This window comes from Bos indicus x Bos taurus, chromosome 23, assembly GCF_003369695.1.
Source record: "Bos indicus x Bos taurus breed Angus x Brahman F1 hybrid chromosome 23, Bos_hybrid_MaternalHap_v2.0, whole genome shotgun sequence".
NCBI lineage: Eukaryota > Metazoa > Chordata > Mammalia > Artiodactyla > Bovidae > Bos > Bos indicus x Bos taurus.
Window position 1 is genome coordinate 16938500 of NC_040098.1, and position 15065 is coordinate 16953564.

The window sequence follows — 15065 nt, forward strand, 5'->3', positions numbered from 1 at the left end:
ACCTGACCCCACTTCCTGCCCCTCTGTTAGTGAGTTATTTGAACACAGAAAGTCACAGCTGAGGGGACCTTAGCAGACCATCCCATGTAACCCTGCTGATGGGTGAGGAGCCAGAGGCCCCGGGAGAGGAAGGGCCTCATGGCCCAGAGGCAGAGCTGGGACTGGTCACCCAAGGATCAATCCAGAGCCCATCCCAGTCACCGAGAGATCCCAGGGTCCTTCTCGTAACTGGCCTTTGGCGGCCAGCTGCTTGGGAAAGTATGGAGTAGGCCAGAATATTTCTCCATCCTTTGAACTTTCACCTCAATAGGCAAGGAAGGTCTAGGAAGGAAGCAGAAGCGCCAGCCACGCCTGTCCCCTCCTCATCTTGCCCTCCCCTCTCACACCATCCCACGGGGGGCTCATGAGGGGTCATGGGAGCAACTGTGTGCTCAGAAGACGGCCCGGCCTGGCTGGCACTCAAGGAAGAGCATGGGCCTGTCATGGGCACTGCAGCCTGGCACCTCCCCTGCCCCAGGGTCAGGCCTGGGAGGTGCCCCCTGAGTGTGGGAAGGCAGGACAGGGAGGGGCGAGGCCCAGCTGTGAGGCGGTGTCACAGCCCAGCTCCCCAGCCAACCTGGCTTGGGGGTGGGGCTGGGGGCAGGGTGTGCATGTCTGCGTGTGAACCTGCAGTTCTGTCCTCCTGCCTCTCATTCTCCTGGCCTTCTGTCCCAGCAAGGGGAAAGCAGAGGCCCCAGTCCAGAGCCTAAGGCAGAGGAGATGGGTTCCCCATAACCCAGATGCTGGAGCTGCTTTGTATCTTAGGACCTGAGTCAGGAGCAAAACAAGTCCCCAGGACACAAGCGGTCAGGCTCAGGGCTCCTAATCTCGAGGTGCATCATAGGTGGGCTTCTGGGGCCTGAGATCCCTGTGTTGGAATTGTAAGCAAGATCGTGCGGATGTGGCCCACAGCCTCAGCATGGTCTCAGAGGGGTGTGTGATCCCCAAAAGGCCAGGCAGGAGTGCAGAGAGGCAGACACAGGAGATGCAGGTGGTTCTGCAGGCTGATGTTGGGAGGGAAGAAGGAAAAGCTTCTAGGTCGTGGGTGGAAGGGCAGGTAGGATGGCCCAATAGAACTTGGACCCGGGAGCCTGGCTACAAACCCCAGCTCTGCCACTTATGAGCTGCCTGTCCTTGACCAAGTTACTTCCCCATCCTGAGCTTCAGCTTCTCTATCAGTTCAGTTAACACATGCTAGGCACTTGGGATGGTGCCTGACACACAGGAAGGGCCCCCCACGAGTCAGTCACGATCTCATGGCCCTGCTGTTGGCTAGGACCACGCCAGCTGCACAGTTGGCACTGAAGGCATGGAATGACCTTCCCTTTCTGGGTTAAGTTCCTGCCAGCGTCTAGGGAGGCTGGTGTGGACCCCACGAGGTCCCTTTCAGTTGTGGATTCATGGTGTGTTCATTCCCTTGTCCTCACCAGTGAGGGGCTGTGAGTCTGCTGGGGAGAAGCCCCCATCTCCTGGGACTGGGTCTGAGGCTTGCCCTGAAGGACTGTTCCCAAGCCAGTACCAGCCAGCAGCCCCTAACCCTGTGCAGCACTCCCAGTCAGGCCCTGGTGGGCCCAGATCAGAACCAAACCAGAGGACCCAAACCAGAAGGGAGGAGGGCAGAAAGGTATGGACCTGTGCTGTTAATCAAGTGGTCCAAAGTGCATGGGTGGGTAGAGGCAGGGATACAGGATGCTGACCAATCAGAACAAACTCAGTTATGCCTCATTAACGCTTTACTTGCTGGTGCAGACCTGAGAGAGGAGCTAAGAGACCAACAGCCACTCAAGGGGCAACAGCCATTTATTTCAATATTTTATCAACCACAGTGGGCACGGGTGTGTCAGCCCTGGGTGCCCACTGCTGTAATTCTGAGTATGCGGTAGATGAAGGGAGAGAATCAAATTCACCTCTAGTGACAGACAATCTCAAAACTGTTTCATCTGCATATATGGGTGCGGTAACCCTGGAAACAGTTTTATGCATCTCTGGAAACAGTGAGGAGTGGACTCATTTGCTTTATACCTTTTCACTGGTGGTGGTGTACTTTCTGTATTTGTCTGCGATGTCCGTGAATTGCTTTTGTAAGCGGAAAATAAATTAAAGCCGTATGCCCAGCGGTCTGTATGCTCAGCCCTCCACATACAGGCCTTGGGGACACAGCAAGGAGAATGTAAGATTCAATCTCTCCCATCTAGAATCTCAGGTCTGTGGCGAGGCTGAACAACCAGAAAAAAATTGACGATGGTGCAAGGGAGGTGGTTGTGCCAGGCAGTGCTGGGCAGAATTTGTGGGTGGGGGGACCAAGGTGTTGGGTGCTGTGAGGTCTAATGGGCCCCTGAAAACTCAGATCACGATTTGGTGCCTTTTGAGCTGAGGCAGAACAGAGCCTCATGGAAGCATGAGATGCTGTGACCCCCATGTCACTGTCCCAACTGGGACCCAGGTCTCACAGATGGTAATGAACCTAGAATTTATGAGGCTGGCTGTTTAGGTCTAAATCTGGGCTGTTGTATATGGTAGCCACTGACCACAAGTGGCTACTGAGCCCTTGAAATGTCACTGCTCAGAAGCAGGATGTGTGCTCGAAGTGCGACACGCTAGACTTTGATGACTTAGTGTGAAAGAATGTAAAACATCTCAGTCGTACCTTCTACGCTGGTTAAATGTTGAAATGATCATCTCTGGACTAATTTTACCTATTTCTTATTCATGTTGCTACTAGAAATAATAGTTATACCTGACGCTTGCATTGTATTTCTATTGGACAGCACAGGCCTAGGCTGTCTTGGAAAAGCCAGAGCTCTCGTCACAGTAAATAGAACCAGTCACGGGGAGGTTGTTTTGAGTCTCTTTCCCTTGTCAGAGAACAAAAGCCCAATCACAGGCTCCAGAAGGGAGTGTTTGGTTTCTGGCAGTTTCAGACCCACAAATAAAGCAGTCCACATGCTCTTCTCCCAAGGGTCACTGCTATTTGACCTTTGAGACAGTTCCGGTGTCACCTCTTCCAAGAAGCCTTCCTTGACCAATCCCTGTGGCTAGGTAGGCTGCTCCTGCTCTGGTCTATGTATTAACAGTCTCTTTACTGATTTATCCCCTATACTGGGCAGAGGGTTCCTTGAGCAATCCTGGGTCAATCATCTCTGAATCCCAGCATCCTATGCGAGGCCTGGCATGGAGCAGGCAGCCCCCGGTGAGTGTAAAATAGGAATCCCATTGAGCTGGAGGTACCCACTGCTGCGTTGCTTCTGCACTCAAGTTCCCCATAACCCCTCCTTAGGTTTCGACTCAAAGGAGCTGACATCCCTAATCTCAGCCTTCCTGTCGTGAGCCATGCCTCCTCCCAGTAGCCACCCTCAGTTGGCATCAGGAAGGAAGAGGATGGACAGAGGGTGAGGCTGATGACCACTTGGACCAGGGCAGGTGGGGCCGCCTTCTCTGTGGCAGCCCAGGTGGCCCGCCCAGAGCAGACCCTCCGACCTCAGGGCAGAACGTACTCACCAGCGGAAGAAAGGTGAGCAGGGGCCGGACTCTTGGCCGAGCTTTCAGCGTGGCGGTTCCCGACTCACTCACAGTGTCAAACCGGTTGTCTCCATAATAGATCCCATCTAGAGGAGACAAGACGGGGGAAACCATGACTGGGGATCAAGGGCATGGGGGCCGACTGAGTTTAGTCTGCCCTGCAGTTCCCAGTAAGGACAACCAACCCCTTGGTGGCCCCTGCTTGGCCCTGCCAGGCGCCTCTTCATGACAAGATCCTACAGGTGGACGTGCGCTGATGGGGCCACCGGAATCAGCACTGCGAGGGACTCCAGGGGTGATTTCTCGGGGTCTCCTGGGGCTTTCAGCCCCCAGCTGCCATCTGTCTCCTGATCCACCCACTGCGGTATCTGAGCCTTCACTCCCACAAGACCCTCCTTTGGGGGCGCTGAGAGCTTGGCCAAGGCCCCAGCTAATGCTTATCTCTGAGAGAGGGAAGAAAACAAGCTGTTTTCTCTCAAGTGTTTGAATTTCTAATCTGAAACTAGTAGAGCAGATGAGGCCACCCAGTAGCTCAGCACCCACCTTCTGGACTCTGCTAACCTGAGATCTCTTTTATTTGTTTGTTTATTTATTTGGCTGTGCCGGGTCTTAGTTGCAGCATACAAACTCTTAGTTATAGCATGTGGGATCTAGTTCCCTGACCAGGAATTGACCCAGGCCCCCTGCATTGGGAGTGCAGTCTTAGCCACTGGACTACCAGGGAAGTCCTTAACCCAAGATTTCTTTAGCCCCCAAACCATGAATGATTTGGGGGTCATGGCTCCATTTGAGGTGTCCTTGAGGGCAGAGCAGAAAGAATAGGACAGTAGGGTTCACCTGATTTAATACAGATCCCAGCTCTGCCATGGACTTGCCATGTCATATAACCAGTCTGGATCTCAGTTTTCTCATCTGTACAATGGGAGCAATGATGGGGCCAGCAAATGTGGTTCTGTCCCCTGTAGAAAGATGATACAGAACATTTCTCTTCCTCTAGTTGCTAGCCCTGTGCTCTGGGTTGTTTCTACAGGAGTGGGAGGGAGTGAGACGCTAGTCACATTTTCTCAACCAATCGCCCTCATGACTCTTAGCACACATGGATGGGAATTTCCCATCCTGCCCCAGATTCACACTGTCACCTCCAAGAGGCAGGAGTCACTGCAGACCTCCTATTACATGGGCCATGAGCAAGGAGGACTTTCTCCATTTATGGGACATGGGGGACTTCCTCTTTAGCCAGGGAGGACAGAGGAGAAAAGTCAAAATTCCATGAACTAGTATCCTACTAACTGAAACTAGTATCCTACTAACTGAAACTATTAATCACCATTGGATGAATGGTGATTAATTTTCCTCTTGTATGTGACTTTAGGAGGAAATTACAAGTTTACAGATCTGACATAGAGGGCCTTGAATATGACATGAAGGCTCCAGGGGGCATCTTAGAAATGGGACTCAGAAACCTTTGTGTGTTGCCCTACCAGGCAGAGAGTTGGCTGGCACATTCCAGATTCTCCACCTTTCTGAGGGACCAACGTGGCAAGCTTTCCCCTCGTCCCTGGAAATTCCAGTTCCCAGCACTGCCCTGTCCCATACACTCCGGGCAAACCCGACTTCCCAGTGTGGCTGCCAGGCTCCACGCCTGGGCCTGGAGACCAAGATGCCAGGGGGTGGGTGGGGAGGGAGAAGGAGGTTGTAAGAGTGTAGATTTGGCCCAATCAGAAACAAGAATAGTAGAGATAACCACACCTCCAACCACTAACACTAAAGCCCACCCAGTTCTCACTGGCTCTAATGTCTCACCAGCGTGTTGACACCAGGGTTTCCGAGGACATTTTCTAGACAGGGCTTTGAAACCAAGGACCTAGATCTGACCTGGCAGCCAGGTCCATGGCTGCCTGGCCCCTTATTAGGACATGGGGTAGGGTGGGGACTAACCCAGGCATGCTCCCCTCCCTCTCACTATTTCATTTAAATCTGTACCAGTGTTGGGGTCAAGGGAGCATCCTCTCTGCAGTTGAGTTACCACAATATTAATAGTTACTATTATTGTGTACCAAGGAGTTTTAGAGGTTCCCTGGTAGCTTAGCTGGTAAAGAATCCACCTGTGATGCAGTAGACCCTGGTTCAATTCCTGGGTAGGGAAGATCCCCTGGAGAAGGGATAGGCTAGCCACTCCAGTATTTTTGGGCTTCCTTGGTGACTCAAACAGTGAAGAATCCACTTGCAATGAGGGAGACCTGGGTTCAATCCCTGGGTTGGGAAGATCCCCTGGAGGAGGGCATGTCAACCCACTCTAGTATTCTTGCCTGGAGAATCCCCACAGACAGAGGAGCTTGGTGGGCTACAGTCCATGGAGTTGCAAAGAGTCAGACACGACTGAGCTGACTAAGCACAGGAGTTTTAGAAGCAAGCAACCTGGCAAGCTGATCACTATAATAGCAGTAATAATATAATACCATGTAGAATTTATTGGACACTTGTAATGGGTCAGGCACGCTTCTAAGCATCTTTCATGCATGCTCAGTCACTCAGTTGTGTCTGACTGTTTTAAACATCATGGACTCCTCTGTCCAAAAATGCTCGAGTGGGTTGCCATTTCCTCCTCCAGGGGATCTTCTCAATACAGGAATCGAACCTGCATCTCTTATGTCTCCAGCATTAGCAGCAGGATTCTTTACCTCTGAGCAACCTGGGAAGCCCACAGATTCCATGACTCAGCCCATCTTCTGAGGCACTGTTGTCTTGGTTGGTTTGTGGTTATTTTGAACTGGGGAACCATTTCTAAGAATATGATTGTTCTCTAGAATACCTGTGGAAAGGGAGCAGCTCTGGTAGAGACAGGCGTGGAAGGCCCAGGTGGCTCCCTTCCACGGGAGCACCTCTTGGAAATTCAAGTTGCTTTCCCAGTTCTAAGAGGTGTGGCTGGGATTCAGGGAAGGAAATATGATGAGGGAAGCAGAGGCAAAGTGGTGTGATGTGTGAAAGACTCAGCTGGCCATTGCCAGCTCTGAAGATGGAAGGGGCCGTGAGCCAGGGAGTGCAGGCAGAAGGTGGAAAAGGAGAGAAAGCATTCTCTGCTAGAACCTCCAGAAAAGAACAAAGTGTTGCTGACATTTTAATTTTAGTCCAGTGAGATCAGACTTCTGATCTACAGAACTATGAGATATTAAATGTATGTTATTTCAAGGGGGAAAAAAGAAAAGAAAAAGAGGTGTGTCTAGAACCTGATACACTTTCCTGGGCCCCTCATACCCGGGCACAGTTCCCAGCTGGTCAAGTCACACCAGCAAGCGGGGTAAGTGTGACCGCTGCCATAAGCTGGGATGCCCGAGAGTTCAAGGTCAGGGCTGGGGCTTTCTGAGCCTCAAGGTCAAGGTCCAAAATAAAGAGAAAGACAATAGAATCAAACGTTGGGGATTTTCCTGCAGAAGTAAATGAACTCTGCTGGGATCAGTCTCAGGGACACTAGAATAACTTTCTGGGAAGCGCCCTCCTCAATAGAGGAGATAAAGGAGGGCCTCTTGAGGGAGATGAAGTCAGGAGATAAAGCTGCTGACAGAGAGGAGGCTGGACAACTCTACCCAATGGGGCAGAGCCACCAGAAGGCGGGTGGCCCTTTGCTCCCTTGTCAGGGAGAATTCTAGAGTCTGGACCCTTGGGGCTGCCCTCTGTGCCAATGGGGAGACTGAGGCCCAGAATGGCTGGTGAGGGGTGCTGGCCCAAAGTCTCAGAGCAGCAGTGGTGCCAGGGCCCAAATGGGGTACCCCCTTGCAGTGCTGAGCTCCAGGCTCAAATAAGGGGGTGCCCTACACATGGCACGTGGCTTACTGCCTCTCCCCAAATAGGCTGACCTAGTTTTCTCGGTTTGGCGCGGGGTGTGTGTGTGTGTGTGTGTGTGTGTGTGTGTGTGTTACGTGGAGGGGGGAACCGCCAGCTCTGGGGGAGCTGAGGACAGGGTACCCATGGCTGCCTCACTCCCAGCCCTTCCTTTCTGCTTCTCCCCAAAAGGAGGAACCTCTCACTGGGCCTTCTTTCCTCACAGAACTCAGGGTTGAAAGCCTGACAAAATGCTCTTCCTCCCCAGCCCCAAAGCTGCCCATGGGTCTCCATGGAGGCTGAAGTCCAGGACAGTTATTTAGCTCCTTCCTCAAATCCTAGATAGGTCCAAACTAGAGAGGAAATGAATGATAAAAATGTAACTGTCTGGGACTTGCCGGTGGCCCAGTGGCCAAGACTCCAGGCACCCAATGCAGGGGGCCTGGGTTCGATCCCTGGGTGGAAACTCGATCCCATATGCCGCAACTAAGAGTGTGCTGCGACTAAGCCCTGGCACAGCCAAACAAAATAATTTTTTTTGTAACTGTGTGATACGTAATTTTTTTATGTAACTGTGTGATACCTGATACACAGTATTATGAGCTAGGACCATTCTAAGCTCTCTTTACATCCCTCTTCACACACCTGTGTGGGAGGCACTTTTACTATCCTCAATTGCCAGATGAGGAAACTGAGGCTCAGAGAGGTTAAGTCCCTGGCCCAGGGTCCCACAGCTGGTGAGAAAAAGAGGCCAGGATTCAAGTCCAGGCAATCCGACTCTAGCATCCAATTCCCTCTGGCTACAGCCAGCGCAGCAGGGATTCGACATCCCTTTGCTCCTCTCCAGTGAGCTTGAAGAGTTGGTGAGGTCTGGAGGAGACAAATGCATCCGGGAATCAGATCTGAGGTCATGCCCCAGCTCCTCCGGGTAGCACTCGAGGACTCTGAGCACTTGCTCAGGCTGGGTTTCCCCTCCGCCAAATGGGGATCTTTTAGGGAGAAGCCTCCCAAAATCAAGGGAGAGAAAAAAGCTAGCAGAGCTGAGAGGAAGGCTGGGGTGACAGCGCGGGGTCCCAATTTGCCAGGAGCCCCCACATGAACCCACAAGCACTGGCCACAGGTCTCATCAAATTCCAGGTGCTTGGGGCTTCTCTGGTGGCTCAGTGGTAAAGAATCTGCCTGCAGATGCCGGGGACAGAGGTTCGATCCCTGATCCGGGAAGATCCCACATGTCGTGGAGCAACTAAGCCTGTGCTCTAGAGCCGGGCAGCCAGAACTACTGAGCCCTCACACTGCAACTACCGAAGCCTGCGTGGCCTGGAGTCTGTGCTCCAGAGCAAGAGAAGCCACCGCAATGAGAAACCCGTGCACTGCAACTAGAGGAAAGTCAGCAACGAAGACCCAGCACAGCCAAAAATAAATAAATAAATATTATGTTTTTTAATAAAAAATTCCAGGTGCTTAAAAAGGGTGGGGTTTGCAGCTGGGAGAGTTTGTTACCTTGACCAGAGTAACCCAGAACCCCAAAACAGGCCCCAACCTCCACCTCACCGAGGTAGGGCATGGGATCCTTGTCACTTGGCTGGAGCCCCAGACTTTCAGGGACGAAGCTAGGGGGCCCCATGTGAATGTAACCCACAAACGGCTGATGAGGCCCTTCCTTGCTAATTAACAGGGCCACATGACAGGAACCTGAAAAGGCTGGTGTGTCCCAGCAAGTCTCAGCAGGTCTGACCCAGGGTGCCAGAGAGAAGCCTTTGTCCAAGGGCAGAGGGGACGCGGAAGGTGGAGTTGGGCTGGGCTGGGAGAGCCACAGAATAGGGGAGGGGAGACCACGGTGGGGAGGAGCCTCAGGGTTGGGGACTGGGGGAGGAGGAGCATAACAAACAGGCACCCCCTACAACCCCGCCTGCTTCCAGGCTAGGACACGCTCCCCAGAGTACAGCCTACAGCCTACAGCCCTGGTGAACTTCACCTAAGAACGAGTCCGAAGTGCATCAGAATCTGATCTTAACAAGGTCCCGGGTGACTGGATGCACTAATTTTTGAGCTGCCTGGAGTCAGACTGACAGCCTCTGAGTGTTTCCTCAATTGAGAAAACAGTTTTTAGCATGGTGTTTGTTTCAGTAGATAAGCGCTTGCTAATGCAGGAGACTCAAGAGACATGGGTTCAATCCGTGGGTCAGGAAGATCCCCTGGAGAAGGAAATGGCAACCTACTCCAGTATTCTTGCCTGGAGAATCCCGTGGACAGAAGAACCTGGTGGGCTACAATCCATGAGGTCGAAAAAGAGCCGGGCATGACTGAGCATGAGGGGGAAAAATAATAATGATGATGATGGTATTATTATCATTAATTTATTGGCTGGGAGAAAAGGGGCACCCTGTAGCCTACAGTGGTCAAGGAAGGGCCTGGCTTTCTAAGTTGAACTACAGGAACAAGAGGAGCTTATATAATAGGACAGCAGAGTCGGTGTGTGTGTGTGTGTGTGTGTGTGTGTGTGTGTGTGTGTGAAACCACAGCACACCTCCAGGGGATGGGAGTAAACAGAAATCTCCTTCACACCCCTGCCACGCACAGGTCATCTTTCCTTTCAGGAGGCTGGTGCCAGCCTGTCCTGGGCCAGAAATATGTGCTCAGCGCCATGAGTTCATGGCTTTCTTACCTGTTAGCCTGGCCTGAGACACGAGGTCCCCAGGAGCAGGACCAGTAGAACCAGCAGCCACCTTAGGGAGAACGCCCAGGGGTTCTCGTGGATAAGGAACTGGGATAGGCACTATACATTTATGTAGAACTGCAGGAAGTCCTCAGTGGGAGAGAGAACGGCCCAGCTCTATCTGGGGAAGGATTCTCAAATTTTCCCATACAAAAGAATCACCTAGGGGACTTCCCTGGCAGTCCAGTGGCTAAGACTCTGTGCTCCCAATGCAGGGGGCCTGGCTTCAATCCGTGGTCAGGGAGCTAGATCCCACATGTTGCAACTAAGAGTTCATATGCCGCAACTAAAGATCCCACACAGCCAAATAAATTAATTAATTAAAAAAAAATCACCTGGCAGTTGGTGAAGTCCAGAATCTGGGTCTTAGCCCAGAGATTCTGACTTCCTATACCTCAGGTGGGGCCCCCAGGAATCTGCATCTCAAATAAGCATCCTAGGTGGTTGTGAGGAAGGTGACTTACATTTTGGAGGAAGGGCCCCTAGCAAGCAGGGTGTCCTATTGGTGGGGTGGGGTGGAGTGACAGAAGATAAGGAAGCTTGGCTCAACTAATCCAAGAGCCAAGGGAGGAGTCCAGAGCCACTGCAGCCACAGCTGCAACAAGTCCCTTATCGTGAGATTTAGAAAGATCGACATCTCTGTTTTCTCACGTACTTTAAAAACAATTGTGTGGCCTTTTAAGACCCTTGCGTGAGCCCAGCCGGGAGGCCTAGGCTTCATTAGGAATGCAATTGCATTAAGGGCTTCTAATAGTTACTGGATAAATACCAGGGAATTCCTGTAAGGAAAAATCTACCCATCACCACACTCACATGACTGTTTGCATTTTACCTGCTGCACCCAGCCTACCCTTGTGCAAACAGATTTTTACATGACTGTAGCCAAACAGCAAGTGCGTACTTCTTAATTCCCTTACATACTCCCCACTGATTTTCTTCCCTCTGCATCCTACCAGCTGTTCTCCAAGAGTATGGATACTGTCAGCATCGCAGAGAACATCACAGACACAGGGACCCTAGGAAACTCTAATTCCAACCCCTTTGAGACCGCTTCACAGATCAGTTTCCTCTGGTCTACAGCAATGTTAGGAGGAGGAACTGAAGCAGGAAGTGCTCAGAGCTAGACATGCCCTGATAATAATAAACCATGCAGGAGTTGACAGATTTGTTCTGTAAAGGGTAGCTAGTAAATATTCTTGGCTTTGTGAGCCACACTGTCTCTGCTGCAGTCACTCAATTCTGCCCTTAGTAGCAAAAAGGTAACCACAGAAGATATGCAAATGATGGGTGTGACTGGGCATGTTCTAATAAAACTTTATTTACAAAAACAGGCCATGGGCCGTAATTTGCCAATCCTTGTTTTAGTGTCTTTCCTTTCAATGCTCTTCAAAGCACTGCCATATACAAAATTCAAGCAATTATTCTGTAAGGAGCCTGGACACCAGACTGCTGGACCCACTTAACAGAAGCAAAAAAAAAAACAAAACAAAAAACACTGAGGCTCAGAGAGTGGCCAGGTCCCCAATTATTAACAGAGGTGGACTCCAAAATAGGTCTGAGGTCTTCATCAAATCTGAGAATCCTCAACACTAGTCCTTCCTGTCCCTGCCTCCAACACATGTCCTGCTTAGCAGAAAGACTTCTGCTACACCCACTGGTGCCCGGGAAATACCCTGGAAACACTGGAGATCCATTCTGCTGGCTGTGCGTTGCTTCCCAGCTCTCCACGTGGTGCAAGCAGGCTAAGTCAGCTGGAGACCCAGCTGTGCCCTAGGGAACGGGAGGCTCCCTGGGCTCCAAGCCCTGCTGGTGGAGACAGCAGCTGGCCAGAGGTGACTGGGCACCATGCCCACATCTCTTTACTAACCCCACCAGAAGTCTGTTCGGAGTAGGAAAAATATTGGGGAATTTACCTATGGCAAAAGTATGTAAAGCAAAAATGTAGATAAGTGTGCAAGAAAGGCATTCCCTTTGGGGAAGGAGTGTGGGGGGAGGTGTTCTCAGGTAGATGCCTCTCCATCCAAATTCCCCCTTGATTACCTTCCACTTGCGAGGCTTCCCTGGTGGCTCAGATGGTAAAAAATCCGCCTGCAATGCAGGAGACCCGGGGTTCAACCCCTGGGTCAGGAAGGCCCCACGGAGAAGGAAATGGCTACCCACTCCAGTAGTCTTGCCTGGAGAGTTCCAGGAGAAGTCTGGTGGGCTACAGTCCACCGGGTCCCAATGAGGCGGACACGACTGAGTGACTTTCATTCATTCATACCTTCCACAAAGTCACCTCTGCAAGCTGGAGTGTGGTCTCTGGAGCCCCACAACCTGGGTTCAAATATTGGCTCAGCCCCATGAGGGAAATCTGGGGGCAATGAAAATGTTTTAAAACTGAATTGTGCTGACAATTACACAACTTGATAAGTCTACAAAAAAAAAGAAAAGAAAAAAATCCGTGAACTGTACACTTAAGAAAATCCTGGCTCTGGCTTCCCTGGCTCAGTGGTGATCCGATTCCCCATCTGGGACGTGCACAGAACAACTAAACCCGTGCACCAAAACTACTGAGCCTGTGCTCTAGAGCCTGGGAGCTGAAACTAGCAAACCCCACGCACCTTAGAACCATGTTCAGCAACAAGAGAAACCACCACAGTAAGAAGCCCTCGCACCGCCAACTAGAGAGTAGTCCCCACTTGTCCCAAGCCTGTGCAGCAACGAATACCTAGCACAGCCATAAATAAATATTTAAAAACAGAAGAAAAAAAAAATCCTGGCTCGATCATTTAAAGCGGTGTGCTCTTGGGCATGTTATTTAACCTCTCTGCGCCTCCGTTTCCCCATCTGTCAAACAGGAATAACAGTCCCTACATCACAGGCTAGATGAGGATTAAACAAGTCAACAACAGGAGGACTTTAGTACCTTGCACCTAAGAAGGGGTCAATAAATGTTTGGGATTCAGGCGAGGAGAGGTGTTTAGGCCTTACAGAGCTGTACTTGGCAGGACACATGTGTTTGCTAAGTTCCTAAAGCCCTGCCTCCAAACTGCCCTGGCCCTCCCACCTTTGCTCTTGCTGTTTGCTCTGGAAATGCTGGGTGCCCTTCTCTCTCAGCTTGCATGCTAGTTCCAATCAGAGGTCACCTCTCTGTTCCTTTTGCACTTACTCTTTTATAGCAAAGGCTCAGAAAGGGCTAAACGGCATTTGGTCACCTCTGTTCACCAGCCAGCCGGAGATCCTTCGGTCAGAGAGAGGCAATGTCTCATTTGCCCTCTCCTGTCTGGGTGTCTTGTGTCCTGCTTCTGATAAAGCTGGGGGCTAAACTGACTCCAAGAGCAGGGGGTGAGGCTGTGACATCCTCTGGGCGTCCCCTCACTGTGGCCATAAAGGTCAGTGAAGGTAACAGGGTGACAATGAAGGCAGGTGAGCTAAAGCAGTGCTGGGTGACCCTCCTTGGGCCAGAACCTCAGATCAGACACAAGAAGTGAATTCCTGGCTTCACCCGACTAGATTCCCTCTCAGTTATAGAAGGTACAAATTGCAGAAAGATGCAGTGATCAGATGACCCACAGGCAGAGCCCAAAGGCAGGGCAGGTATGATTTCAAATACCTGCAGACACATCAACCTGATTCAGGGGCCAAGGGTGGCTGGCAGTCAGGGGGTGCTTCATAGGCACCTGGGGTTGACCTGACAAGGGCCTGTGATCCCAGAAAGAGACTGGGTGACTGGCACAGCCTGCTATCCTGATGGAAGCAGTAGCTCTGGGCCTCCTCAGGGTAGAGGCGGGTGTGTGGGCACCTAGATAGCAGCTCCTTCTCTGCCTACAAGCCAGGCCAGGCGAGGCCCGGTTGGGAACTGGGAGAGGGGGAACAGAGGAAGAGGAAAGAGTAGGGGTTGAAGGGACCATCCCCAAGTCCTCACATCCAGGCAAGGCTTCAGACTCAACAGAACTGCTGGGGGAAGGGTGAGGGAGGGTACCGCAAACCCCGGGAGCCCTTTCTAGCAACAATAAAACAAACATAACTTCCTCGGAGGAGGGAAAACAAACACCTCGGGAGAGGGACAAGGATCAGATGCGGCCTCCCCCTCAAAGATCTCTGACCTTGCGGTGGGGAGGGGCCCCTCCTTCCCTTTCCCAGAGACCTCCCTTTGCCGAAGGCTCCTGCCGGGCCAGCTCACAGGTTCAAACGCGTTGCTCCCCCTCCGCCCTGGCGAGTCTCCCGCCCTCGCCGCCGCGGATCATCCAGAGCCCGGGGAGAGGGCCGCCCTTGGGGTGGGGGACCACGCGCAGGCCCCCGCGCGCTCCCGCTCCCGGGCGCACTCACCGAAGCCCCGGGTCCCCTCCTCCGGGGCCTCCTGGGTGAAGATCCAGGGAGGGTTGGTGGCGTAGAGGGAAGTGGCGGGCGGGTTGGCATGCTTCTTGCCGAAGAGTTTGCTGAAAGTGCCCTGCACCGTCGGGTTCTTTTTCATGCTGCCGCCGGCCGCGCGGGCGCCGAGGGAGGACCGTCCCTCCCTCGCCTGCCCTGCTCGGGACTGGACTCCGCACCGTCTCCCGGGGGGCCTCTACCAGGCCATGCCCCGCGCCGTCCTCCCCGCCCGCGCACCGGGAGGCAGGTGCTGGGGGCGCCGCCGCTCTCCGAGAAATGCGAACTACCTGGACAGGTAAGAGGCTGCCGCTGCGCCCCGGCCCCGCCCCCCGGCCGCCGCCGCCCCGCCGCCCGACTCCCCCGGCTGCATTCCTGCCGCCTCCTTCCACAACTGGCCATTGTTGGCGGGTCCCGGTGGGCCGGGGAACCTCGCCCAGCCCACGCCCAGCGCGGAGACGACCCACACCCTCCCCGCGGTCGCCTCCCGGGCCTCTTCCTCCGCCCTCTCCCCCCGAGGAAGGGAGGGGGCGGGCCAGGTCCCCGCTTCCAAGGCGGTTCGCGACCAGGACAGTCCAGAACTTGGGAAACAACTCGTGCGTCCAGCACTGGGGCGGCGGCT

General features: G+C 52.8%; 1 protein-coding gene across 1 annotated transcript in view; it reads right to left on the reverse strand.

Annotated features, from left to right (window-relative positions):
• Positions 1-14739, reverse strand: part of C23H6orf132 (chromosome 23 C6orf132 homolog) — a 34813-nt gene extending 20074 nt beyond the window's left edge. Inside the window, exons 1-2 of the mRNA XM_027524545.1 lie at positions 14405-14739; positions 3538-3644 (exon numbers count right to left, since the gene is read on the reverse strand). Of these exons, the coding sequence (XP_027380346.1) occupies positions 3538-3644; positions 14405-14549 (252 nt within the window). The 5' untranslated portion in view covers positions 14550-14739. The remainder of the gene's footprint in view (positions 1-3537; positions 3645-14404) is intronic.
• Between the last annotated feature and the right edge of the window lie 326 nt (positions 14740-15065).